The sequence below is a fragment of the Triturus cristatus genome, chromosome 5_1 (genome assembly GCF_964204655.1).
Source record: "Triturus cristatus chromosome 5_1, aTriCri1.1, whole genome shotgun sequence".
In the NCBI taxonomy this organism is placed as follows: domain Eukaryota; kingdom Metazoa; phylum Chordata; class Amphibia; order Caudata; family Salamandridae; genus Triturus; species Triturus cristatus.
This window is the reverse complement of record NC_140587.1, coordinates 939,617,296-939,642,979: the sequence shown is the minus strand read 5'-3', so window position 1 is coordinate 939,642,979 and position 25,684 is coordinate 939,617,296. Positions and strand designations below refer to the sequence as shown.

The 25,684-nt window shown below is 42.3% G+C and overlaps 1 protein-coding gene across 2 annotated transcripts in view; it reads left to right on the top strand.

The window, feature by feature from the left end:
• LOC146832701 (cytochrome P450 2J5-like) overlaps window positions 1-25,684 on the top strand; it is a 323,369-nt gene that overhangs the window by 224,425 nt on the left and 73,260 nt on the right. For both annotated transcript variants that reach the window (XM_085605996.1, XM_085605995.1), the window contains exon 7: window positions 2,062-2,249. In XM_085605996.1, the coding sequence (XP_085462122.1) occupies window positions 2,062-2,249 (188 nt within the window). The remainder of the gene's footprint in view (window positions 1-2,061; window positions 2,250-25,684) is intronic.

Sequence of the window (25,684 nt, the reverse complement as noted above, 5' to 3'; positions counted from 1 at the left end):
GCTCTTTCAGCAGACTCAGGCCTAGGTAATCCTCTTAATTTATTTTGACAGTAGCCCACCATTCCCAAAAACATCCTGACTTCTCTCTGAGTGTTTGGCGGATTCATTTTCAGAATTGCCGAGATTTTTTATTGAGGACACCTTTCCTGCTCCCTTCTCAATGTGATGTCCAAGATACAGAACTTCTTTTTGACAATACTGCAACTTACTCTGGAACACTTTATATCCATTGTCAGCCAAATGGTTCAACAGTGCAATGTCATCTTCTTTAGATTTCACTTTGGGCTAACGCTCCCACCCATCAAAAACAGCTGGTTGTGACAAAGGAGACAGGAGGTGTGTATGTGTGTAGGTTTAAATGTCCCAAATGCACATTTGCAACCCATCACAAAGCAGGCATATGTAGAGTCCAATGAACTTCACCATATACGCTGTTCAAGAGCCATGTTATGTATGGGGCACACTGTCCCACTTTGTGCCACAGCGCAACCTTAACTGTTTGTGCCAGGAGAAGACTGAGACAGTGTGCTCTATTACAGCCAATGCACTGTTCAGAGTGCAGGTGCAACTTCTTCTGCACTCTGAACGGAGCATTAGTGAAAGGTAGACAGCCTATTTGAAGCCATCAGTCTGCCTTTCACTGTAGGCAGAGACCCGGCCTCCGTATGAAAGGTAGCAGGGATACCCCCACATGTGAATGAAGTGAGTGACTACCCTCACTGGCCAAAAGTGGGATGCTTGGAAGTTTTCTGGAATCCCCTTTCCTTTCTTCCTAGGGGCACACTGGCTCTGAATCAACTCTTTGTGACGTACAATCAGTGTGCCTCCTGGCAGCTTCTTTGCCATTGTGCCAATGTCGATAATACAATGCCGGTGCAATGACAAAGGGATCCCCTCATTTAACTGGTTCCATGCCCTCCTGAAATTCAGGAAATATTCCGTTGTGATCTCGCTGCCACTTAGTTTGCACTGGATCTATCCATATTACAGAGTACTGCACAATTATTTGTCACCCCTTCAGTAATACTCAGTACTTAATTTGAGCTGGTGGTTTTCAATGCTTGGCACCGGCTAGATGTTAACACCTGCACTTATGCCAGCCCGCCACATGGTGGTGCTGTTCATCTAATTTAGAAGCATGCACAACAACAGTTTTATATTAATTCAATATTCATTCAAAATGATCAATAGATGCAGCCCAACCCATTTTTACAGCTTTGGGGTCTGTAATATGTATTGTTTGATGGTTAGTAGTTGTATTGGTACTGTCATTAGGAGCACTTACGGGGCAATGGGAGGTGCATGCGACAGTGGCCTACACACGAAGGCCCTGGATCTTATAATTTTACAAATTAGGCACTGAAGTGCCTTGGACGTGCAAACAACTAGAGCACACACTTGTTGGGACACAGTGTACTTTGTATTATGCAGCCCCAGGTGTACAGGTATTCACAGACGCACAGACACAGGAGCCATCTTCCACACCATTGACGTGTAGCAAAGGACTCCAATTTACATGGGACCAAGCAGACATGACTCTAAAAGCATGGAGGCACTCCTCTCACAGGAGTAATATTGAAAAGTACCGCACTCTTAACTAAGAAGTAAGCTACCTCTTCTGTCAGTCCACACTTCTAAAAAACACAGTGCAGTGTATGGATTGGGTGCTTTTTACGCTTCAAACTGGAGAACGCTCAGTCAGTGTGAATGATCGTCGAGCTCAATGAGGGAAAATGCACAGGGGAACATGAAGTGCATAGAAGGACAGGGTGAGACAGCTTTACAAAGTCATGCAAAAGGCTTCTTTTCCAACACCATTACTTACTTGAGAGAGTTACATATCTAAGGTAAGTTTGGGGGCTATACATTTTTGAGTCTATTAGTAATAAGGCCTTATGACACCAGTGGTAAATCAACTTAACCACACAAGCTAAGGCCCAGTAATGACTGACTATGCCAGGTCCCCCGGCAAAGGCCTTCAACAAATATATTATGTTTAGTTTGGCATTTGCTGGAACTCCCTGGTCATTTTCACAACAGAAGCTTCTTAATTGTCTTTAGATCAAGTCAAAGATGAACTTGATGCTGTGCTAGGCCTCAATCAACCGATCAATTTTGAGGACAGGACGCGCCTTCCCTACACCAATGCAGTGGTCCACGAGATCCAGCGCTACGCAAATCTGGTACCTGGGGCAGTAATGCATGTGTGCAAAAAAGACACAATGTTCATGGGCTTACCTGTCTCCAAGGTAGGTCAAAAATGTATTTATTGGGATCATTCTCGTTATTTGAGTGGACATGTTGGGAATGTTCGCAGACTCATATGAGCAGAAATGGGGACTGAGGGACTAATTTTTATTTCCAAACAGTTCTATTAATTGCAGGTTTCTGTTACTTAATGCAGACTAACTGTGGTGTTTACTTCATAATCAAATCCACTTTGATACATTAAGTCTACAGTAGTAATGCAAAGTACTAAGCTATGTTAAGTAAAACGCGTTTGTTTTATGACGGTCAGGCACTTTCAGTGAGGGCGTGGGTGAATAAATTAGTGAGTGAGTGAGTGAGTGAGTGAGTGAGTGAGTGAGTGATGGAGATAGCCAATCTATGCAGCGCACAACAGCAATCTAAATGTCTCTTGGGGCTGTCCTTCACTGCAGGATGTGAGAAAAAAACAAGTGAGTTTTCAGGAAGTAACAGTGCTGTGTAGGAGCCTCTTCTGTTGTAGGTGTGGCCAGTAAACATTCCACATAGAACACCTTATGCCCATGAGTACAGCCAATCGTCTTACTGATCTAAAGAATATACAGAGATTTATTAATAAGAATAGCTGCAGAAGACGCTTTATGATAAAGCGATGTATGAAAAGGGTTACGTTTTACCTTGCCTGACAATGGTAACCGTTTTTATATGTGTATATTTATATATCACAAACATAGTGACACAGGAACCAGAGTATATTCCACAAAACACAATACAATCAATGTAGTAGAATAATCTTTGTTTGGACAAGAGTGGGCCAGGCTGCCATCAACAATGGGGCCCATTTTAACCCGTAAGTTAAGGAAGAATAGGACAATAAAGCCTTTCTGATAGAGTTCATCTGGTTGAACATAGATTAGGGAAGGCAGCTTCTTGCTAGAGTAAAAACTCCTAGAGTAAAGAAGCATCAGCAAAGCCAGTATGTCTGGCATTCGATGCCAGTCTTTTGGCATTGTCAGTGCTAGTTTTATTTTGTCATGGTTTTTCTAAAAGTTTATTGTTGAGAAGTTGCACGCCAGGTGGAGAGACTATAAGAAAATTGGCGGTGTGCCTCGTCGGCGTGCCTCGTGCATGTCTCGGCTGGCGACTGCTGCGAGCAGGATTTCGCTCTTGTTCCTGGCTCTTCATGCCTGGAGGCATTACAGAAGGGTTACGGTTGTGGAGGCGTTTTGGAAGGGCAGCTCTGGGGCTCAATGATTGATGTCTGGCTTAGTCGGGAAGAGAGCCGGTGAAGCGCCATGTCCATGAAATGGCCAAATGTGAGCTTCCCTGCAGTTTGCTGGCTGCATAAATCAGTTAATTCTGCAAAAGAGGGCTGAAGGGCTGAAGAGCTGAAGAGCAAGAGCTGAAAAGAAAAAAGAGTGAGAGTTGCTCTCCCCCCTAAATGCTGACAATGGCTCGGGACCCCTCCCCCCCTCGCTCATAGTGCTGTCTCAAAATTGTAGTGCAAGGACATGCTCTCGTTCTATTCTTGAAACCCAACAAGTTTGGAGCTGAAGAGTGGAGGGGAGGAGGAAGGGAAAGGCAAAGTAAAAAAGAGGGCAGAAAAAAATATAATAATTACATTTATAAAGGAAAATAGCAAATAAGAGAAGGAGACACCAGAGGAGTGACCTTGATTGCGGACTGACTCTGATAGACCAAAGCCGCTTTTGGCTGGTGCTGGTGCTGGTCCTAGCTCTCCAAGGCGTGTGTGAAGGACAATGGAAAAGCATTTAAAATTGTCAAACTTAATGGTCAAGGTGGAGTCAGCCGTGAGCCTCAAAACGAAAACGCGAGCAGCCCAATTGAAGGCAGCATCAGCTGCGGCAAAAGCAGAGCACAGTCAAAAAGCACAGACCGGCTCTTTCATAAACTCTAGTTCTGTGTGCTCAGAAGAGGATCCGCCAGAATCCAGAAAGGACATTGGAGCGAGGGCTTCAGCTATGGAGAGTATAGCTCAAGGAGGGTCAGATAAGGGAATAAGACCAGAGGAAGAGCCGGGCCCACATGATAAAACACTAGAAAATCATGACTCAATGGTGTGGGCTTAGGAGGACGGAAAGGGAAAAGAAAATCTCCTCCTTTACAAGAACCTATAAAGGAGAAAATAGTCAATCCAAGCCATTAACACACCAAGGATTATCTGCTATTCTCCAAAGGCAACTGCCACTCCTGCTCCATCTGCGATACTACAAGGGCCTCCGGATGAGTCACAAGCTAGTCCCTCGCTAAGCGATCAATCCTCAACGGCACAATCAGCTACCGTGGAGGGGAAAGGTGGACATAGCTCCCTTCAAAAATAGAATAGCCTTTCTGTCAATTTTCAGACACAGGCTCAGTTGCCACCACCACCGCCACTACAGTGACCATCACTGCTGCCCTTACAGGTTCTTTCACTTCCACAGCTGCCGCCACAACTTCAGCCCTAGTTGTTAAGCAAAGAAGGACTAGCTGTTGCAGGTCAGCAAGCATGGATTCAGAAAGAAATTGGAGGGTCCCTATGCAGGCCATCTGAAAAATCTCAAGAAGAAGGAACTCTCATACAATGTGACATAAAAACCATGCTGAATCTTATTTTGGATGAGATAAGAGAGCTCAAGACAAATCAAGCTAATGAGATAGCATCTCTTCATCAGTGCTTCTCAAAGACTGAGGAGGCAGTGGGCAGTTTTCTCATAAGGATGTAAGAGGCGGAATCAAGGAGCACGCACCTTGAATGCCAAATGAACATTATGCAGGCAAACTTAGTTAAAAAAGGAAAAAACGCCACTAAAGAGTAAACTTGAGGAGCTCAAGAATCACTTGCTCAAACCTGCGTATAGTGGGGGTCCCAGAGGAGAGTGAAGGATCCCAATCTCTCCAATGGGTTGTGACTTTTATTAAGAAGAGTGTGCTGCCAGAATTCGCTGGAGATCTCACTATAACAAGAGCACATCGGGTGGCCACACACCCTTTTCTGAATTCAAAACTTCCACAAACAATTTTGATTAACTTTGCGGCTACAGCATCAAGGAGCAGATACTGTCTAAAGCAATCCAGAAGAGACAATTTTCGATCAATGATGTTTCCAACTGTTGAATTTTTGCTGATATGTCTGCAGTTGCTGCACGTCGGCGAAAAGAGTTTGTTAAACTGTTGTATCTTTTTAAGGCACAGGGCGCTCAGGCTGTAATAGCTCAGCAGCCAAAGTTAAGGGTGTTAGTGAGAGGGAAGTTCAATATGTTCACGAACATAGAGGATGCTCATGATTTTCTGAGAGAAATCTCCACTCCAAAATAAAAAAGAATGAATAAGTTTAAGGTGATAGGTTGTTTGAGGGCGGCGGGGACGGGTCACATAGGGTGCAGTTTCATGGCACCCCACAAGGGAGTCAATTTGGGGAGGGTGGAGATGGGCTTTGCGGGCAAATTCCCCTCTCCAGGGGAGTGTAAGGTGTGGGGAGGGTGTGGGAGTAGTTGGGATTGTGGTGCAAAAAAGAAAAAAAATAGCAGAATCATAGTGGAGAGGTTTTGAGAAGTTAGATTATTGAATGGACCATTGCAATATTCAGGCATTAATCATAGAGATGGGTTTTAAATTTCAGATAATCTCGGTCAATGTAAATGGAGTATTGAACAGACAAAAGTATGGAGGGATAATAAATGGCTAGCTTCTTTTTCACCACAAGTTCTTTTTTTTTCAAGAAACCCACCCGAAAACAAATACTCCAAAACATTTAGCCCTAAATCTTTTTCCAAAGTATTTTTTGCTTCGGCAGGGATGGCAGTCATATATTTTAGTGGGGCTAGACTGGGAGTTTATCCAAGTTCAGAGAGATCCTCATGGTCGTTGGCAATAGGTCACGGTGAGCCTTAATGGGAACATCCTACATTTTGTCAATTATTATGCTCCAATTATAGATGACCCTTCATCTATGGTCAGGATTAATGAGATTCTTAGATGGGTTACGGTCCATATTATTTTTGGGGGGGACTTTAAGTATATTCAAATCCTGACAAATGGACACTTTGAATAAAAATAAAAATCAACTGAAGCCAAAGACTAAAAAAGTAATAGATGTTATAAAGCAAGATCACCAATTAATTGATCCATGGTGTAGATCCCATGGGAAAGAACTAGAATATACCTGCTACTCCCGACAATTCCGGTCAGCTTCCTGCATTGACTTTTTTTTATCTCTCGTTCTTTAAAATATTCTGGGTCGGTAATGGGGGCCAATTCATTTTCAGACCATTCTCTGGTCAAATTGGAAATAGAAATAGAGGAGGGCAGGATGATAAGGTCCAGGTGGCAGATGGATCAACTCCTTCTCTCAAACCAACATTGGGTAATTGGCACAAGAAAATCGATACAAGAATTTTTTAAGGGCAATAAGGGTACAGCGGAACTCTTTTCAGTTCGGGGGCCTTCAAGACCTCAGTCTGTGGGCAGATGGTGGCGTTCATGGCCGCACAGTCTAAAAATCAGAGGACTCACATAGCCGAACTTCAGCTGGCAGTTGATACTGCTTTGCTGCAGAAGAATGCCTCTTTAAGGGGAAAAGAGACAGTCGAGAGGCAGCTTTATAAAGCAAAACAGGGCATAAGAGAGTTTTTTATTATAGAAGAAATGAACTGCTCTCTGGCATTCCAGCACCAACTTTACAAAGAGAGCAAAATGGTAGGCAAACTGTTAGCCTGGTAGACTAATGTAAAACAGTAAGCAGCATTAATTACTGAAGTGTTGGTACCTGGTACAAGAGGACGAGGGAGAAGAAGAGGACGCAATCAGGTCCATTGGGAACAAGAGGAGAATATGGGGAACAACACACGCAGCAAGGGCGCAGCCAACAACATACAAGTTTAGTTACTAACTTATCCTCTGTAGTCCTTACTCAAAGTGAGAGTGATGTCCTTGAAAAGGGATTAGGATTTGTCCCCACTGCACGTTTTGACCGATTCAAGTTACATTGTGAACTATCTGAGTTTTTTAGAAAACTGAAACTCAAATCCTTTTTTGAAAGAAATCAATCTGAAGTCCTTGCAGATCAGTCCAGTGATACTGGGTTACGCTTAAAATCAACCTTTGTTCCTCCACCACATACAATACCAGCGGAGATAACTGCGTTCGAACAGGCAGTTTTTAATGATGTGGAAACCTTCCAAAACCAAGGGACCTTTAAAAACATGAGTTCCATTGATTTTCAGGCTCTTCAGTCACTCCGATCCAATACCCTTATCGTGATCAAACCCGCAGATAAGGGCGGTGGGATCGTGATTCAGAACAGCACTGATTATGATCTGGAATGCAAACGTCTACTTGGTAATACTAAGAACTACATTCCACTGACTACTGATCCCTCTCCTATGTTGAAAGCCACTATTTGTAATCTGGTGGAACATGCTGAACACAATGGTTATATCAGCAAACAGGAAGCGGATTTTTTGGCAAAGGGTAAGGGGATAGTGCCCTACTTTTATACCCTCCCAAAGACACATAAGAACATATCACCTCCACCAGGCCGCCCGATAGTATCGGGTATTGGCTCTCTTTTAGAGCCTCTTTCAATTTACTGTGATTATTTCTTAAAACCTATAATCCAGAATACGGTCACCTATCTGAGGGATACAAAAAGTTTTTTGGCGTCCCTTCAAGATTTATCATTTGACAATGACAACACCATCCTTGTATCATTGGACATTGAGAGTCTTTACACCAGTATTCCCCAAGACGATACCATCAAGGTCATTGGGGAAGCTCTAGACTCTATTGATTGGACTTTTCAAACATCAAAAAGCTTTGTGATTGATTGTGCAACATTGGCCCTGAAACAAAATTTTTTTGAGTACCAAGGTACACTGTATCTCCAATGTACGGGGACTTCTATGGGCAGCACTTTTGCGCCTAGTGTGGCGGGACTATATGTGTACGATTTTGAACGCAAACATATCCTGGACCCTACCAATCCGTTCTCTTCGTATCTCTCCTTTTGGAAGAGATACATAGACGACATTTTCATCGTCTGGCAGGGCCCTGAGAATATCTTACGCAAATTTTTTGCATGGATTAACACACGTGATCCTAACTTGCTATTCACTTACTCCTTTGATAGCCATGAAATGATTTTTCTGGATGTGACTGTGTCCAAGGTCAATGGGATGCTATTGACCAGAACATATCACAAACCTACAGCTAAAAACAACCTCCTCACATTCTCCAGCTTTCATCCACGTCCGTTACGGGAGAATTTACCGTACGGTCAGTTCTTACGGATCAGGCGTAACTGTAGTAAGCTGTCTGATTTCCGTACGCAGTCTCGGGACCTTTCTGATAAACTGCACCAAAGAGGTTATCCTGATAAGATCGTGAAAGCTAGCTGTAAGAGGGCCAGAAACCAACCACGTGAGTCTCTACTTTGTGATTATCCCAAACCATCTCAAACTGTTCCACTTACCTGTGTGACAACTTATAATGTTGCCTCCAATGCTATTTCTAAGTCCATCAAGAAACATTGGCGTATTTTGGAGAGCAACAATATCAAATGGGATAAACCTCTATTTGCGTACAAAAAAGCGACTAGCTTAAAAGACTCCCTTGTCCACACTAGACCACGTAATTCCGATTTTCCCACTGACAGGTCTATCCTGAATGCTTGGGGCTTACCACCTGTTTTTGGGCATTTTCCCTGCGGGTCATGTAGTATCTGTTATCTTACTTCTACAACCAAAACTTTAACCTTGGAAGCAGGGAAAATTTGGACGCAAAGGAGCCATACCAATTGTAATACTGCTGATGTAGTATACTTAATTACTTGCCCTTGCGACTTAAGATATGTGGGAATGACGACACGAAAAGTGAAGTTACGTATTGGCGAGCACCGAAGCAACATTCGTTGCAAGAAAAGTACCACTAAACTCACTGAACATTTTTTGCGCTTTAACCATACAGTGGATGATCTGCATTGGACTGTTATTGAACAGGCTAATCCAACGATTTTGTTCGAGAAAGAGCAACGTTGGATTTACCGTCTTTCTACACATGTATCTGGTCTTAACGATAACATTCCATGGGGCACCGTTTTAAGACGCAAATGAGTAGCCCTAGCAGTGAAATTTAGGTTTATTCTACTCTTGAGCTTAATGATGACTCCTGCATATATGCTACCCTTGACTGTCGAGGTGCCGATCAGATGATCCAACAGATGGGCACCACATAACATCAGTCCAACCGCGGTTTAAGCATATAAATGAGATATTACACATCACTCGGTTTTATGGTAACTAGATGTTTGGTTGTCGTGTGCGATACCGATTACTTACCAAAATCATACGATGAGTCAATGTCCCTAGTCTGTAGTTGTGATGTATCTGTTCATTTTTCTATCGACGTATAAAGTTTTAAACATCTCAAACCCTGGAAAACACTCAGCGCTCTAGTCTTTCTATGAGTCCGTTGTTTGTTTCCGTCATTCTTACACAAACCGGATTTCCGGTTAATGTTGAGATCTCGCCTATTTTTACCGCGAAGATCGTATCGACGCTGACTCCAGGCGAGGTGGTTTTATTTAGGTTTACGAGCCAGGCAGGTGACTTGGAAGATGTGAGTATCACGGATGGGCCTTGTTCTTGTTCCTTTTGGCTCGTCGCGTAAGCTGACATGACGGACTAACTTGGGTTTCGGGTTACTTATACTCTTCCCGTTTATCCCTAACAGTTGTCCTGTAGTCCCGCCACCCACCGTCTGCCTAAGGAGTACAGCTTTTTCTTTTTACATGTGAGTGCCGTATTTTTCATTTGGTTACTAATGCCTCTAAATGCAATTATACTGGTCTGATTTATTTTGTAAAAACTCGTTGGTCAATGCATCAATTTGAGTAGTCTCCTAAATAGGGTACATATGCATTTAGCATCTTTTTTTTCAGTCATACCTAATATGAAAGTATAGTCTGTGGGAACAACACACTCTAATGGACATTCTTGTCCCACGTATAACACTGCTTCAATCTGTTGATTTTATATAGTATCACATAATTAAGAGTCATTGATTGATGTGTTGCACTTTATGTGATTATCTCCAAACAGGTATCCTTTCGAGATTACGGAAGGCACACAACGAGAACCGTGAGTGTATCGGTTTGAAAAACACCTGAGGTTAGGGTGGGCTTTAGTAAGCCTATACCGCCCTGGTGTATTCCTCTTTCTGGTTAGGTCCTGATGAAAGCTCTGTAAATCATACATAAGAAGCTGAAACATGTCGACCACGATGACCACCACTGGATGTTTCTGACTCACTAATAGTCAAGATTAGACATCCGTCACTGTTTTTAAACGTCTAAGCCTCATCCTAATTAAATTGATTGTTGGATGAATCTTGACATTTTAAATAATTGTTTCCCCACTTTCACTGATTTCCACGAACCTTTTAGTCTTTCTATGTTGCTCCGCCCTAACATAGCGTCGTAGCACACTGGTGGTACACAAGGTACCCCCAGCAGAACCCCATGATGAAGCATGTCATCAACTATGTTGATGAGTGAGGGTTCACTGACCACTTCAGATTGACTTGCAGTGTCACGATATTTTTTGTTATTTAGACTCACTAGTTCTGTTATCATCACACTCTTTTGTTGTTTTCACCTGGTACAAGAGCCCTAGTGACTGATAAGGAAAGGATTGCCCAAGTGTTTTTGGAGCACTATGATCAGTTTTACGCTACTAAATATATGGTGGGGCAAAAGGCAATTCAACGATATTTTGACGACATTAACCTCCCGCATGTATCGAATACCCAGGCAGAGGAGATTCAAGTTGATATTTCAGTAGCTGAAATTCAGTCAGCCCTTACCACATTGTCAGGCGGAAAAGCGTGCGGAGACAATAGGTTGCCAATATAATTTTACAAGGTCTTTGCCGAGGAATTAACACCTTTTTTGGTTGACCTTTTTAATCATGTGAAAGCGGGTGGTTTGGTTCTCACAGCTTTTAAAGAATCTATTATTGTCAGTTTTGTAAAGAAGGGTAAATCTAGAGAAATCAATTCATACAGACTGATCAATCTACTTAATTTTGACTATAAAATTCTATTGAAAATTGGTGCAGCACTTTACTCCTCTGGCACAAATAGTGATCCACACGGATCAGACAGGGTTTGTTGCAGGGAGGTTAATGTCCACAAATACAGGGTTTTTAGTACAGGCACTTGACTTTTTTATTAGCAATCAAACTCCAATACTTATTAAGATGGTCGACGCAGAAAAAGTGCTTGGTTTAGTGAATTGGGATGCTTTCTTTTATGGTATGGGTAGGTATGGGATTCCCCCCAGGTTATAAACATGTTATGTAATATTTATCAAGGGGAACAGGCACAAGTTTTTATTAACTCTAACCTGGCTGGGATAGTTAACGTAAACCAGGGAACCAGGCAAGAGTGCCCTCTGTCTCCTTTGCTCTTTACCTTTTTTATCGAACCCCTGGCCACCAGAATTCATAGCAATGTGGCGATAAAAGCATCCATTTTAGGAATGGCCAAACTAAAGCTGTTCGCGGATGACATTATCCTCTATCTTAGTCTGGAAACACTGAGTATTGAATTAACATTGGCAGAATTTGCACAATTTAAATTAATTGGATGGTATAAAATTAATCGTAACAAGACTGACATTTTAACAATTAATAGCTTGAGTGATTTTCTCCCCGTCAATCTTAAACGTCAATCCCTTACTTTCAATCCAATTCGATATTTAGGGATATACGTTACCAACCAATATACCGAAATTTATAAACTTAATTATAAAGTCATGCGGAAAAAAAGTTAAAAAGCTGCTAGAGGTGTGGTCATTATTACCACTCACATTGATGGGCCGTGTTGCCCTTATAAAAATGTCCATCTTACCTTTACTTGTTTTTCTTTTTACAAATGTCCCTATAAAAATAAATATGATCTATTTTAAAGAGTTGGAAACTATTTTCAGAAAGTTTGTTTGGAGTGAGAAGGCACCGAGGGTAAAACTCTCAGTGCTCCAACTTGACATTAATCAGGGTGGGCTTTCACTTCCCCAAGTTCGTACATATTATTAAGCAGCCTTTTTAGATCTAGTAGTCTGTTTAGTCGACTGCAAGGGATTTGTTGATAATTATTCCTGCAGGCTTGTTCTATATGGTTTTATTACTTAGAACTAGCAGAATGTAAACGCTTGTGCCTCCAAATACAGAGCAGCCATCTAAGGTTCTGGAACACCTGTGGTTTTTAAGAGTTAGGGCACTTTTTAGTTGGCGGCAGTGGGATTACTTGGTAAGTGGTCCAAGCCTGGTGTGGAGACCGAAGCAAGCTTTTCTTCTTTGAATGTATTCAGATTTCACATCTATTAAATAAGTACAGTCTCCCATCTAGTTCTGGCCCAACTCCACTCCTGGCTGCTCTATTCAGAGCACAGTTAAGAGGGGTGGGAAATTGGTATTGCCTTTTACTGTGCCAAGGGTAATCAATGGTGGTTAATAAATTCTTAGAAAATGTGACCCAGGAGACACAATGTATGCTCTCAAATCGGGACTGGCAAGCCATTTCACAACTGGGTAGCAAGGCTTTAAGAGTGGCCAATTTTGATGGAGGGTAGCTTGGAGAAGATGGCGGCTGACTGAGGAGCTCGGTCGGGAGCTCCCTGCCCTGAACCCCACCTAATGAATCACGATATGGCCGTCGATATAGATATGTAAAGCAGGTCTAAGATTGAATTTATACGGATTAGGAGCAGATCTGAAGAAAAAAAGAAAGAAAAACGTACTGACGAAACATCGAGACCTGCCGGCGTCCGCATAGGTGTCAGTGTCGTGCCCTCACCACAGCGTCGATCTCAGCGGTAGCGCACTGTTGCTGCCCGTCACCGCGAGGTTCGCCTGGCCCTAGTGCGGTATCGCAGCGCAGATCCGCGGGAGGAGCACACTGGAGGTCTCGCAGCGAAGGTCTGCGGGAGTGTGGGCGGAGGCTGCTGGAGCGCATTGCAGCAGCAGGTGGGCCGCCGGTAGAGTCTCCTTCCGGGGGTGATTTGTGGTAGCTACTGAGGCAGTACACAGGAGGAGAAGAACGCGGTGCTGCTCCACCCATAGTAACTACAGTAACACGGGCAGCTCAGACTTTGGGAGAACAGACTGCACAACCAATATTGAGCAGAAATTTGAAAGACAGCACGAATATGTGCCGGTAAGTGTGCTAGGCTCTGGCTCTGAATTAAAATTTGATAAAGTGCCAGTAGAAATGGGGGCAGGGCAGGGAGGGATTTCTGTAAGGGTGATTCTGGGTTCCTCCCCAGGGCTATCTGGAGAACAAGGGGTTGCAGTGGATGGGAACCTGGAAGGCATCAAACCACCCCCATCTACTAGTAGAGGTTTTAAGAGTGGACACATCGAAGGAGAGGGTTATAGCCTCAGGAGCAGGCAACTGCCTGCTAAAAGGAGTACGGACCTCAGGACCCCCCAGCTACTAAAGTTACCAGAATTAATAAATTTAGCAAAGAGAAAATTTTAACACTGGCTAACGCACCACCCAAAGTGGCAAGAAGTCACAATAAAAAATATATCTCAGGGCAGCCACAAGCCCCACTATCCAGAGCAAGTCGTGCTAATCTAAAAACACCGGGCTTGGGCAAAATACAGACAATCACCCCCTCCCTGAGATCCTACTTCAGCGTTCAAGATAAGGAGCCAGAACAAGGAAGGAGAGGACTAAAGACACCGGTGAAAGTCACAAGTAATGACGCCACAGAATTATCTTGTCTGCTTTGCTCTCCTTTGGCAGTAGCTACTGAACCAAAAGCTATAAAAATGGCAGAGAAAACTAAGGTTGGAAATACAGAAACAGGGTTGAGCAATAGATTCCAAACCCTATCTAATCAGGGATTAGAAACCGGAGGAGAGGCACTAGAAGGTGCTGCAAAAGGAGCCACAGCCAAGGAGGGGGCAAGAATCATCCCAGACATCAGTCAGTCAGTCAGTCAGTCAGTCAGTCAGTCAAAATTACTTTATTCGGTTCATAGCAAAAACCATAAAAGTACAATGAACATAAAACAATACAAACATTGTGCAAACATTTAAAATAATGTTACATACATATTAAAAAATAATTTAATAAAAATTAGTCACAATTCAGAAGTTAATTACACTATGACCACATGATTTTTTTCCTTAACCTCATTGAGATTACTAAAAAATTAGCTATGTTGAAAATCTCCCAGGGAGAACCCAACATCTGAAGATATAAAAGTGCTGGTTTAACCTGTCTAAATCCTTTATTTTTTATAAGGGGAATAATACATTTTTTTCGAATTAAAGACAGGTGGCAACAAAAAAAGATAAAGTGCGTAGTGTCTTTGATGGAAAATCTGTCACAGGAACAGATCTCCAGATCCCTCTCCTTCGTCCACCCAGGAGAATCAGTAAGTAGAAGATGAAACTTGTTCATTCTGAACCTAATCAATAAAAAACGATGATGCATGTTGTTGACAATACCCAAGTACGGCTCCAGACTATTCGATGTAACAATCAACTGATGAGCCCTTACAGTGGGTTTAAGTAACTCCTTTTCTTCCCTTATAAGCATTGCCCTCTGTTTATGGGTATCTTTAGCCCATTTTAAGTCCCCCTTTGTTATGTTACTTGGATAATCAAATATATCTGGCCGACCCAATTCCCTGGCTAAGTTCTTGATATAGTTCAACCAGGGAATAGTTTTACCATACTCTAGCGATAGACAATCTTTTATAATCGCATGGTTCAATTCTAATTCAGGGTTTAGCCAAATTGAAATCCATTTCAAAAATGGGGCTACGGCTATACGGTCTGCTAGGTGGTCTATCCCACATTCTTGGTGGACAATGTAGCCCGAGGTTGAGCAGGGGAGGAATAATAAAGATTTTAAAAATTTATCTTCTACGACCTGTAAAACTGAAACGTTTTTAATTTCCCACAAGTCAGCGCCATACAATGCAATCGAGGTACATTTAGCTACATAGATGTTCAACATAGCTTGCATAGGTTTCACCCCCAGTTTACGTCCAAACTCTAGGACAGCGACTGTTGCCCTTGCAAAAGCATTACGTTTAGCTGCTAGTTGTGGGGCCCAAGTAGACTTATCATCAAAGATGACCACTAAATAAGGGAATCTCGTAACCCGGGATAGAACGTGGCCTTCACAAAACATAGTCTTTACTTTCTTTGGTTTGGTACCCACGATTATCACATGGGATTTGGAAAAATTCACGCCAAGATCAAGTGCAATCATAAATTTTGCAAAGGAATCTAAAAGATTTTGGAGCCCTACAGCTGTTCGAGCCAAAAGGGCGGCATCATCTGCAAATAATAATGCAGGGATGAAAAATTTACCCGCTCTAGGAATATCCTTACATGACTCGGTTAATACAGAGCCCAGATCATTAATATAAAGTGTAAAAAGCAGGGGGGCTAAAATACAACCTTGCCTAACGCCATTGGTGATTCCGATCTTATCCGTACAGTTACCAAGGCGATCATATCTAACAGTGGCAGTAAGATCTCTATGTAGATCCGCAAGGAAATACACAATATTTGCGTCTATGCCACACTTAAGGAGTAGCCCCCAAAGTTTCGAACGATTTACTCGATCGAACGCCGAGGACAAGTCCATAAATGCTAGATATAGCGTCCCTTTTTTAGCAATGGTATATTTACCTATTAAAAGGTGAAGATTCAGGCTTTGATCTATGGTCCCGCGACCCTTGCGAAACCCATATTGTAGGCACGAGAGGATATTAGTGTCTTCTAGCCAGTCTGTTAGTCTGCCCAGGACCACACGCCCCAGAACCTTTACTGCTGAATCGATAAGGGAGATAGGTCGATAACAACTAGGATCCCCCCTGTTACCTTTCTTAAAAATAGGTATGATCACAGATTCGGACCAAGTGTCCGGAATTCCTGCGATACAAAACCCTGTTAAAAACGTTTGTTAATACTATGGACCAAGTCTCAAGATCAGATTTGAAGAGGTCTGCTGGTACACCATCGGGACCTGGAGCCTTGTTGCTTGTCATTTTCCCAATGGCCTCAGCCACCTCTGTCTTAGAGACTAATAAAGTATATGGGTTCACAATAGGGGAAGAAATACTCTGGTCCCCACAGGTGCCCATTTCATAGACTGATTTAAAATGAGAGTGCCATGTTTGTTTCCCAATACCGCAATCTAATTGGTCATTACATGTGTCACGAAAGAAGGGTTTGTTTACCACTGACCAAAACTTGGCGCTGTTTCTAAGGACATCCACGCACGAGAGTTCTTCCCACGCATCCTCCCTGATCTTCTTTTTCCTAGTGTCCAGGATTTTGTTGTATTCTTTCCTCAACCCAGCAACAATAACCCTGTTCACTGGCTTGGCTTTTAGGGCGGCCTTCAGCTTTCTATTTGCATTTGAGCAATTTCTATTGAACCACCCCAGCTCGGCCTTATCCTTGTGTTTACCTGGGCAACTCAGGTCTGCTGTAATCTGTGAGCAGATTACAGAGTATGCCACCAGAACCTCATCATTCCCTGCGTCAGAGTCCAAGCACGTATTTAGCTCAGGTCCTACTTTACTTTTTAGGTTATTGTGAAAATCGCCTGGAATAACTTTATTCCATCTGATTCTGCGATCCTGATCTGTAGGACGGATATCAGATTTATCCACACTAACTTGGGATTTAACAGGTTTTTTAAAGAGGTTCAAAATGCTAAGGATCACGGGGTTATGGTCACTGAAATGGGTCCAAGTCGCCATATAACTAGTGATACTAACCCCAAAAACTGAACTAACAAAAATATAATCAATAACTGAATTTTTCCCATTTCCTTTAAAAGTGGGTATATTATCATCTTCCATAAAGGGGAGTAGCAGACCGTGGTCTGCCAGTAGGGTTTCAAGAAAATCACCCGCCACTGTATGTTCAAAGTGTGCATCCCCTAACTCGGTCGGACCCAAAGGGTCCGAGGAAGAGCACTTTAGGGAACAACCATGGATATTAAAATCGCCCATTATTACAATGAAACAATTCTTGCTGTTATTTTTGTTGTTCTCCTTGTAATTAACCAAAAAACAATTTAATGCGGCCAGGTGATTGGTCATGGCAACTCTGTCATAAGAATTGTAAAAATTAACAATTAAGATATCAGATCCCTCGTTCATCGAAATTTGGATTGCCAAACAATTTGACGAGCCTGTTTCTAGTTGAGTCGATGACCCGGGAATACTTGCCGAGATTAATGTGACCAACCCACCCTTCGCCCTCCCCATACTGGTTGGGGTAGCAGATGCAAAAAAGCTAACATACCCATCAATACTCAGCGTATCCTCTGTGTCCCATGTTTCTTGCAAGCCAATGATATCGCCCAGGGCGATTAGATCTCTCCAAGCAGGATCATTTAATTTACTTTTTAAGCCTGCTATATTCCAGGTAATCAATTTAGATGAAGGACCCAATAATCCCTGATTCAGGTTTACCAGAGTTGGAACATTATTTGGTGATATCACGGCTTCAGGGACTACAGGCCGTATGTCAGGGATAATACTCTGTTCACAAGTTCCTAGTCACTCGTTTTCATCCAGATTGGAAAAGACATCAAATCTATTCGAGACAGGAACAGCAAAATTATTAGGGCCAAGTCTGTTGGGTTGATCAAAAACCATCGGTCTAGTATAAAATGGGGGATAGAAAAAACCCAGGGGGAGAACATTCACAAACTCTTTATGAATTCTCAATGACCCTGCCTGTCTCAGTATATCATTCACCAACCCTGGGGATCTAAAACTCACAACTATACAGTCTCCCTCCAGGTGTTTAGCAGTCTTGCCCACCCATGGAACCCTTCTAATCATCATAAAATGGTTGTGAAGATGGTGGCCCAAAACCGTTTTATTTGACAGAAAGTGGAGAGCCTTATTTTTCAGGGAGGTCCAATGTTCTTTTTTATCGGGGTCCAATTTAGGAACATTAGCTAAAATTATAGTGTAAGGACATGCCTCTACCGGTAAATGTAGTGACTGGTCCCCTCCACATTGGGGTACTAAAGAAGGTGCCCCCCCCCTTAATCCGTATTGGCCCTTCCCTTCCATGCGTGTTTCCCAGGGTTTCTTTGGACAATGGGGGGATATTAGATCCCAAACTGTTAGTCACAGTGGGAAGAACAGGTTGTTGTAATGGAGTTATCATTGAATTCAACAAACTATCAACTGAGGCCGTAACTGTTCTAAGTGTATCCCCTACCGAGGTACTTGGGCCTGTCTTGGGCACCTTGGTACGAAAGTGAGATTCAATAATACTTAAACGGCCCTCAATGCGCTTCAGGGTATCCATTAAGGGCTGAGTAAATGACCTAAGGTGGGCATCCATCATTGTAACAAGGCTCGACATAAGTGACTCCCTACTCTTGTCCGTGTCTAAATTGAGGCAATCACACCCTCTCTTATCCAGCTCCACTCTGTCTGGATGAGAAGAACTACTATTAGTTCGGTCCAACCCTGAGGCGATAGTATTAGTCCTTGGTTGTTTCGCCTGTTTACGATTACCCTCTGGGTTTTTGTTAGCCTTTCTTTTCCCCGTGATAACCTTCCCCCCTTTAGTCAGCAAATCGCTTTTAACCCTGGACTGTCTGGTATGTATGGCCACAGGTGAGGGGGCTGTACTTTCTATTTGTAAGGGAACAGTAGCAATCTGATGACAATCTTCCGCAATTGACCCATTAGGAATCACACGGGGATACAATGCAGCTGGAGGTGGACTAGAAGAGGGAGTATCTACCAATGATGGCGGAACATTTGGGTGTCCGATGGGATCAAGCGACAGTCGCCGCTCAACCAAGGCGATTTCATTTACGACAGCAGTTTCAGCTTGTTTTAAGAAATTGTCCAAAGTCCCCATGCCCGCTACCCTTGAGCTTAATTTGGAAGACCCCTTCGTCATCTCAGATGTAGGTATGTGACGAAACTGCTTGAAGTACTTCACAGAACTCACCCCAGATCCGATAGTTCCAGAAGTTGTGACAAATGCAATACGCTGTTAATGGGTAGTCCCAACCCGACCTCTTTCGTCCTCTGACGGCCTCAGACGGCCCGCCCTTTGCCCGGGCTTAGCCCGGCGTCGCCCGCGCGCGTCCCGCGACGCGGGAAGAACAGCGTCCTTTTGAGCGCCTCCGGGCGCGTAGGTAGCGTCACGGGTCGCTAGGGCCGCTGGGAGCTGTGGTTTACTCCGCTTTCTAGTCCGCGAGATGGTGTTGCGGCGGTAGCGGTGAAGGTAGAGTTTCGACCCAGGAGAGGGACAACAGGGTAGCAAAAAGTTAGGGAGAGCACCGTGATGACCCCCGAGCAGGCAGCAGGTCTCAGATATTCGGCAGGGCTCCACATTCAAACTCAGTTGCCGATGTGAGTCCCAATCAGAAAACATCTTAGAGGAAATGATGAAGGAAATGAGAATTAACTTTGCGATTTCAGAGAGAAATCAAACAAAAATACAAGAAGCCTGTGAAGTACTTGACCAAAAAATAAATACACTCATTGATAGAGTGTCACAGGTGGAAGTAGAAGTAGAGCTACTGAATAAAAAAACAGAGACCAACCGTGAAGAGATAACCAGATTGAAAACTAAAGAAAAGGAGATCAGCGAGAGGATGGAATCCCTGGAAAACCACGCTAGGAGGAACAATCTTAACATTTTAAATGTACCTGAAGATATTGAAGGGGAAGATATAAAAGGGTTCATGATTCAGTTACTAGAGGAGAAGATCCCTTGGACTAAATCAGTTAACCTTGCAGAAGATATCCAAAGGATACACCGAGAACCTTTTAGGAAAGGGAAGGCGAGGAAAAACCCCAGAAAAATGTTAATCAATTTCAAGACATATTCCCTGAAAGAGAGAATCCTGAGCGAGGGTCTCAAAGCTGGCTTGTTTCCCAAAGATGACTGGTCATACAGAATAAGGTCTGACCTATCTAGAACAACCCAAGATAGGCAATGGGAACTGTGTCAACATATGCTGCAACTAAGATTTCTTGGCGCTACTGTCCAAATGCGCTTCCCGGCCTCCCTGAGAATTATGTGGGATAACAAAATGCATAACATGAGAGAGCCGAAAGAGGTTGAAGGCCTCATAGAACAAATGAAATCACAAAGTAAGGGTCACCACTAACCCATAAGATATAGATTATAATTAGATCGTTAATACTAATAAGATTGCAAACACTGTAAAAACTGGTGAAGGGTAGGGAACCCAAATGGGCAGTAAATCTGCCCAGGAAAAAGAAGAAAAGGGAGGCTTCTCCAGGGAAGGGGGGGGGGGGGCTCCCGTAAAAATATATATCACAAAACTTGGAAAAAGAAAAAAATTATAACACGAGGTGGGGAGCAGAATGGGGAAAAAAGGAAAAAAAAGTCCTAAAAGCAAACTCAGGAGGAGAAGGGTTTCCCTTTAGCAAATTACAAAGGATTAAAGACAAGGATGTCGGCCACAAGTAATAAGGCCAAAGAAAAGAGGCTCAGCATTCTATCTTGGAATATAAATGGGCTAAGGATAAAAAAACGGAGACTGAAGATCCTGGAATACATAAAAAATATCGACTGTGAAATAATCATACTTCAGGAAACTCATTTGTTGAAAGAAGAATGGGCACTGATCTGCAAAAATCAAAGATGGGTGGATCACTGAGTATGCACAAATCAAGATTGTAATATAAAGGGCATAGCAATAATTTTCAAAATATCTTTGAAAGCGATCATTGAAAAAACGGAAATAGATAAAAAAGGCAGATGGATAATTGTTAAAGCAAAAATACACAATAATTCTTAAACTATAGCAGGATATTCCGGTCCCAATATGGACAATCCCGAGCCCCTGCAAAAAATATATTCACACTTAATGACAGCACAGGCCCCGATAATAATGGGTGGGGACTTTAACATAATTTTAAATCCCAAGGAAGATCGATGCCCAGTAAAAAATCTTCCCAATCAACCAAAAATTAGAGAATGGATTGGGATGTGCATTCGAGATTTGGGGCTTGTAGATATCTGGAAAGAAAAGGGAAATAAAAAACATAGATTCAGCCTTCATAATAAAAGGCTAGGGCATGCATCTAGAATCAACTTTTTTCTGATTAATAGGAGTTTGTTTGACTGCACAAATAAGGTTGAACACATCCCAGAACATATTTCAGACCATTCAGCAGTGCACCTCAGCCTTAACTTAAAAACCTCCCCGTGTAATCAAAGATGGACAGTGAATAGAGCTATATTTTCGGACACATTGCATTGATAATCTGGTTGAAGAGACGGATCTCTTTTTCCAAATAAATAAAGAGGGCACAACAAAACAGATAGCCTGGGATGCATATAAAGCCTATATTAGGGGTAGGATCATAAGCATCACAGGTCATAGAAACAAGGAGAATAAGTCCTTTATAAAAACAAATTGAAAGCGATCTGGAAACATTGGATGTAGAACACACAAAAGCAAAAACTGCACATGAAAAGGGAGTAATAGAGGAAAAAAAGAAAAAGAAGAGAGTAGAACTAGCAGATTTTCTTGAGTTAAAGGTTAGAGACAGATGGGAGGCCAGTAATTTATCACAATATGAATATGGTGAAGGGCGTGGGAGAATTCTGGCCTGGAAAGTCAAAACAGAAGCAATACATAACAGGGTTACGAAAATTCAGAAGGAAGCTCTACCTGGCTCCTATTCGGAAGATACGGAAATTAGACGAGAATTTAAGTATTTCTTTGATAAATTATATATGGAAGAGATATCTTTTTTAAGTTTGAAAGAAAATTTTATTGACAAAAGCAAAGGTATCAATACAGGAGTCATAACAATAAATTCATGTCAAGACAATACAATACATTTATGTCAAAACACTGCAATAAATTCATGTCAAAACAATACATTAGATTGCACTACACAAAATGAAATCGGACTTATGAATAATAAATAAACCATTGATACATAAAAATTGAATCATATAAGTATTGGAGTTATGAAGAAATCTGGGAACGCACAAGGGATTCAAGGGGGTTTTAGAACCTCTTGCTGAGACGGTTTTAGCTGGGAACATTTTTTGGCGCACATGTCAAGGTAAAGTGCAACAGGGGACCACAGGGCCAAACGCTTCGCTGCCATCTGTATAGGATATACAAAGGAGGTGTCCAACCTATGATTATGGCAAACAACATGCCACCATGCCTTATAAGAATTTTTTGTAAAATCCTTCCAATTAACAGTGATCTGCTGAAAGGCAGCCGCCAACAGCAAATCAATAATTTTAATATTAACTGTAACATTCTCCCAGCACGGTGCAAGACTCCCTAAGAAAACATGGGTGATAGAAAAGGAAAATGTAGTATCAAAAATTAGATTAATTTGGGACCAGACTTGTTTCCAAAACCTGTCTACAAGTGGGCACAAAAATAACATATGCAATATATCAGCTTTTGGGGAGGAGCATGACCAACAAATGTCTGGAGTAGTCGCAATCTGCTACTCAAAGCACTCGGAGTGAATAAAAGTCGATTATACACAAAGAACAACGTTTGTGTTATGTTAGCTGCCCTAGAGGATTTGCGCAGTTTAAGCCATATATTATTCCAAAGAGATACTGGCCACGAGAGTTGAAAATCTCGTTCCCATGCTTCTTCTATTTTAGATTTCTGCCTAATGATGTCCTTCCCTTGTAGATACTTGTATATCCTAGAGGCCGAGGGTTTAGTTTTAAGTAGGGAAGAGAGCTGTGAAGAGGGAGTCTGGGAGGTAGAGGCACTGGACGTAGCAGATAATTGGTCGAACCTATCCATCACAGCCAACTTGAGTAAATTATATTTATGTATGAATGAGGCAGGTAAGTTGAACAGTTGTCTGAGTGAATGAAAGGGTAAAAAAATTGAATTTGAGAATAACTGGTGTATCCATATTAAACCTTTCCGTCGCCAGGTCTTCCAATAAATTGGTTTATTGCGGATAACTAGGTCTTTATTATGCCATATTGTCGAACTCAGGAAGTAGTCAATAGTGTTAGGGGGCGGAGAGGGTGTAGAAGCCAGAAGTTTAGAAGTCAGTTTAATTATGGGAGTGGACACCGCCTGCGGTTTGCGCGAGAAGGAAAGATACTCAGAGAAGGAAAAAGGAGATAGGAAAAGACGTTCAATTGTGATCCATAATGGGCATTCCTCCGAGGGATCGAGCAACCAAAGTTAAGCCTGACGCAAAAGAAAAGCTCTTTGATGAGCCTGAAAATCGGGAAAATTAACTCCCCCCTCTATTTTAGGACGCGTTAATTTAGCTAGAGACATTCGAGGCCTCTTTGAGTTCAACAAGAATGAAGAGAGGGTGGAATTTATTTTTGTAAAGAATTTGGCAGGGATGGGAACTGGAATGTTAGAAATGGTGTACAATACAATGGGTGACAACATCATCTTTATAGTATCCAAGCGACCCCACCATGATAGGTAAAGGGGGTGCCACTTGGCCGCTAAGTCAGCAATTTTCTGTATACATTTATTCAAGCATAAAGCTACCGTGTCTGATATTGAAGGGGTAACGTGCATGCCTAGATACTTAATATGGGAGGAGCTCCATGTGAAATTTGAGGCACTAAAGTCCGCCTTAAAAGTGTACTTGGTCAGGGGAAGAATCTCACATTTGTCATTGTTTAACTTGTAACCAGAAATATTAGAGTAAGCCTGTACCTCCGCCAGAAAGGCAGGAATAGAGACACTAGGATTGGACATAAAAAGTAAAATGTCATCAGCGTAAGCAGCCAATTTAAGGTGAGTGTTTACTGATTGGAAGCCAAATATATTTGGATTCTGACGTAGCTTAGAAAGAAAAGGCTCCAAGGCTAAGTTAAAAAGGAATGGCGAAAGAGGGCAGCCCTGACGGACTCCCCTGCCTAAATCAAAAAACGAGGAAATCAAGCCATTAGCACAGATAGCCGCAGGTGGATTGGAGTAAAGAAGAGAGATCAAGGATACAAACTTGGGACCGAACCCAAACCAACTAAGAGTATAGAACAGATAGGTCCATTCAACCCTGTCAAATGCTTTCTCAGCATCATGTGCAATTGCCGCAAGGGAGTGTTTTAAGGATGAAGATTTATACAGGACATTAAAAAGGAGTCTTGTATTGTCCGTTATAAATCTGCCCTTGACAAATCCAGATTGTTCCTTACCTAATAGATCAGGCAGGTAAGAATCTAGACGTATAGCTAAGGCTTTGGAAACATTTTTATAATCAATATTTACCAGGGAGATGGGTCTGTAATTTTTGCAATACCTATGATCCTTGCCTTCCTTCGGTATGAGACAAATGTGTGCCTCTGAAAAAGACCCTGAGGAGCTACCCAATGTATTAAAGAAAGTTATTAGAGAATGTAGCTTGGGCAACATGAGTTTGGAAAAGTGCTGATAAAATTCTACTGTAAAGCCATCAGGCCCAGGCGCCTTGTCTTTTTTAAGTTGCTGGAGAGCCTTGGATAATTCTTGCTGTGTTAGGTCCAACTCCAGAGGGGCTAGATCTGGCAAAGGGTGAGGGGGCCTTTGGAGATTCGAGAAAAAGTGAGATAAGGAATGATCAGAGGGTTGAGACTCCGAGGTGTAGAGGGATTTGTGGAAGAGAGAAAATTCGTTCAGAATATCGGCATCTTTGAATTTTAAATCCGAACGATCGTCGTAAATAGATTCAATGTTAAGTTTATTGTGTGTAACTTTTAAGTAATTAGCCAGTATTTTCCCTGCCTTATTTTTACCTCCATAAAATTTGGCACTAGATTTTAACAAATATAATGAAGCGTCCTCCGTTGATTTCTTGTTAAATTTCAATTTAGCATTGATGAGAGCTGTGAGAGACTGTTTTGAATGTGAGGTGTAAAAAGAGTGCTCTAGTTTTTTGATGTCCTGTAAAAGGTCCTTAGTGAATTTACGTGAGATTTTCCGCCTCTTAGCAACAAAGCCAATAATAAAATCCCTCGCTGAGGCTTTAAAAGCATCCCATATAGTTGAGAGGAGCATAGAGTGGGTTTGATTCAACATAAAAAACTCATCAAAAAATGTGGTAAAAGAGGCAGTAAATTTTGGGTCCAGGAGAAGGGCATTGTTGAAGCACCACCTTTTGGGACCTGTAACCTTAGGCAGAATCTCTAGACCAATTGAAACAGGGGCATGATCCGACAATAAAATAGGGCCAATTTCCGCATGTGTAAGGGTTTGTGAGATGGAGTGGGAAACAAAAACATAATCAATTCTTGACTGAGTTTGATGCGATGGGGAATAGAAAGTGTACTCTCTGGTGGCCGGATTACAGAGACGCCAAGCGTCCAAAAGCTTGTGCTGGGATACAACTCGTACAAATGATTTCTGGGGCTTATTAGGAATATAGGAAACTCTGGAATTCCTATCTATAAACGGGTCAAAGACCTGGTTACAGTCG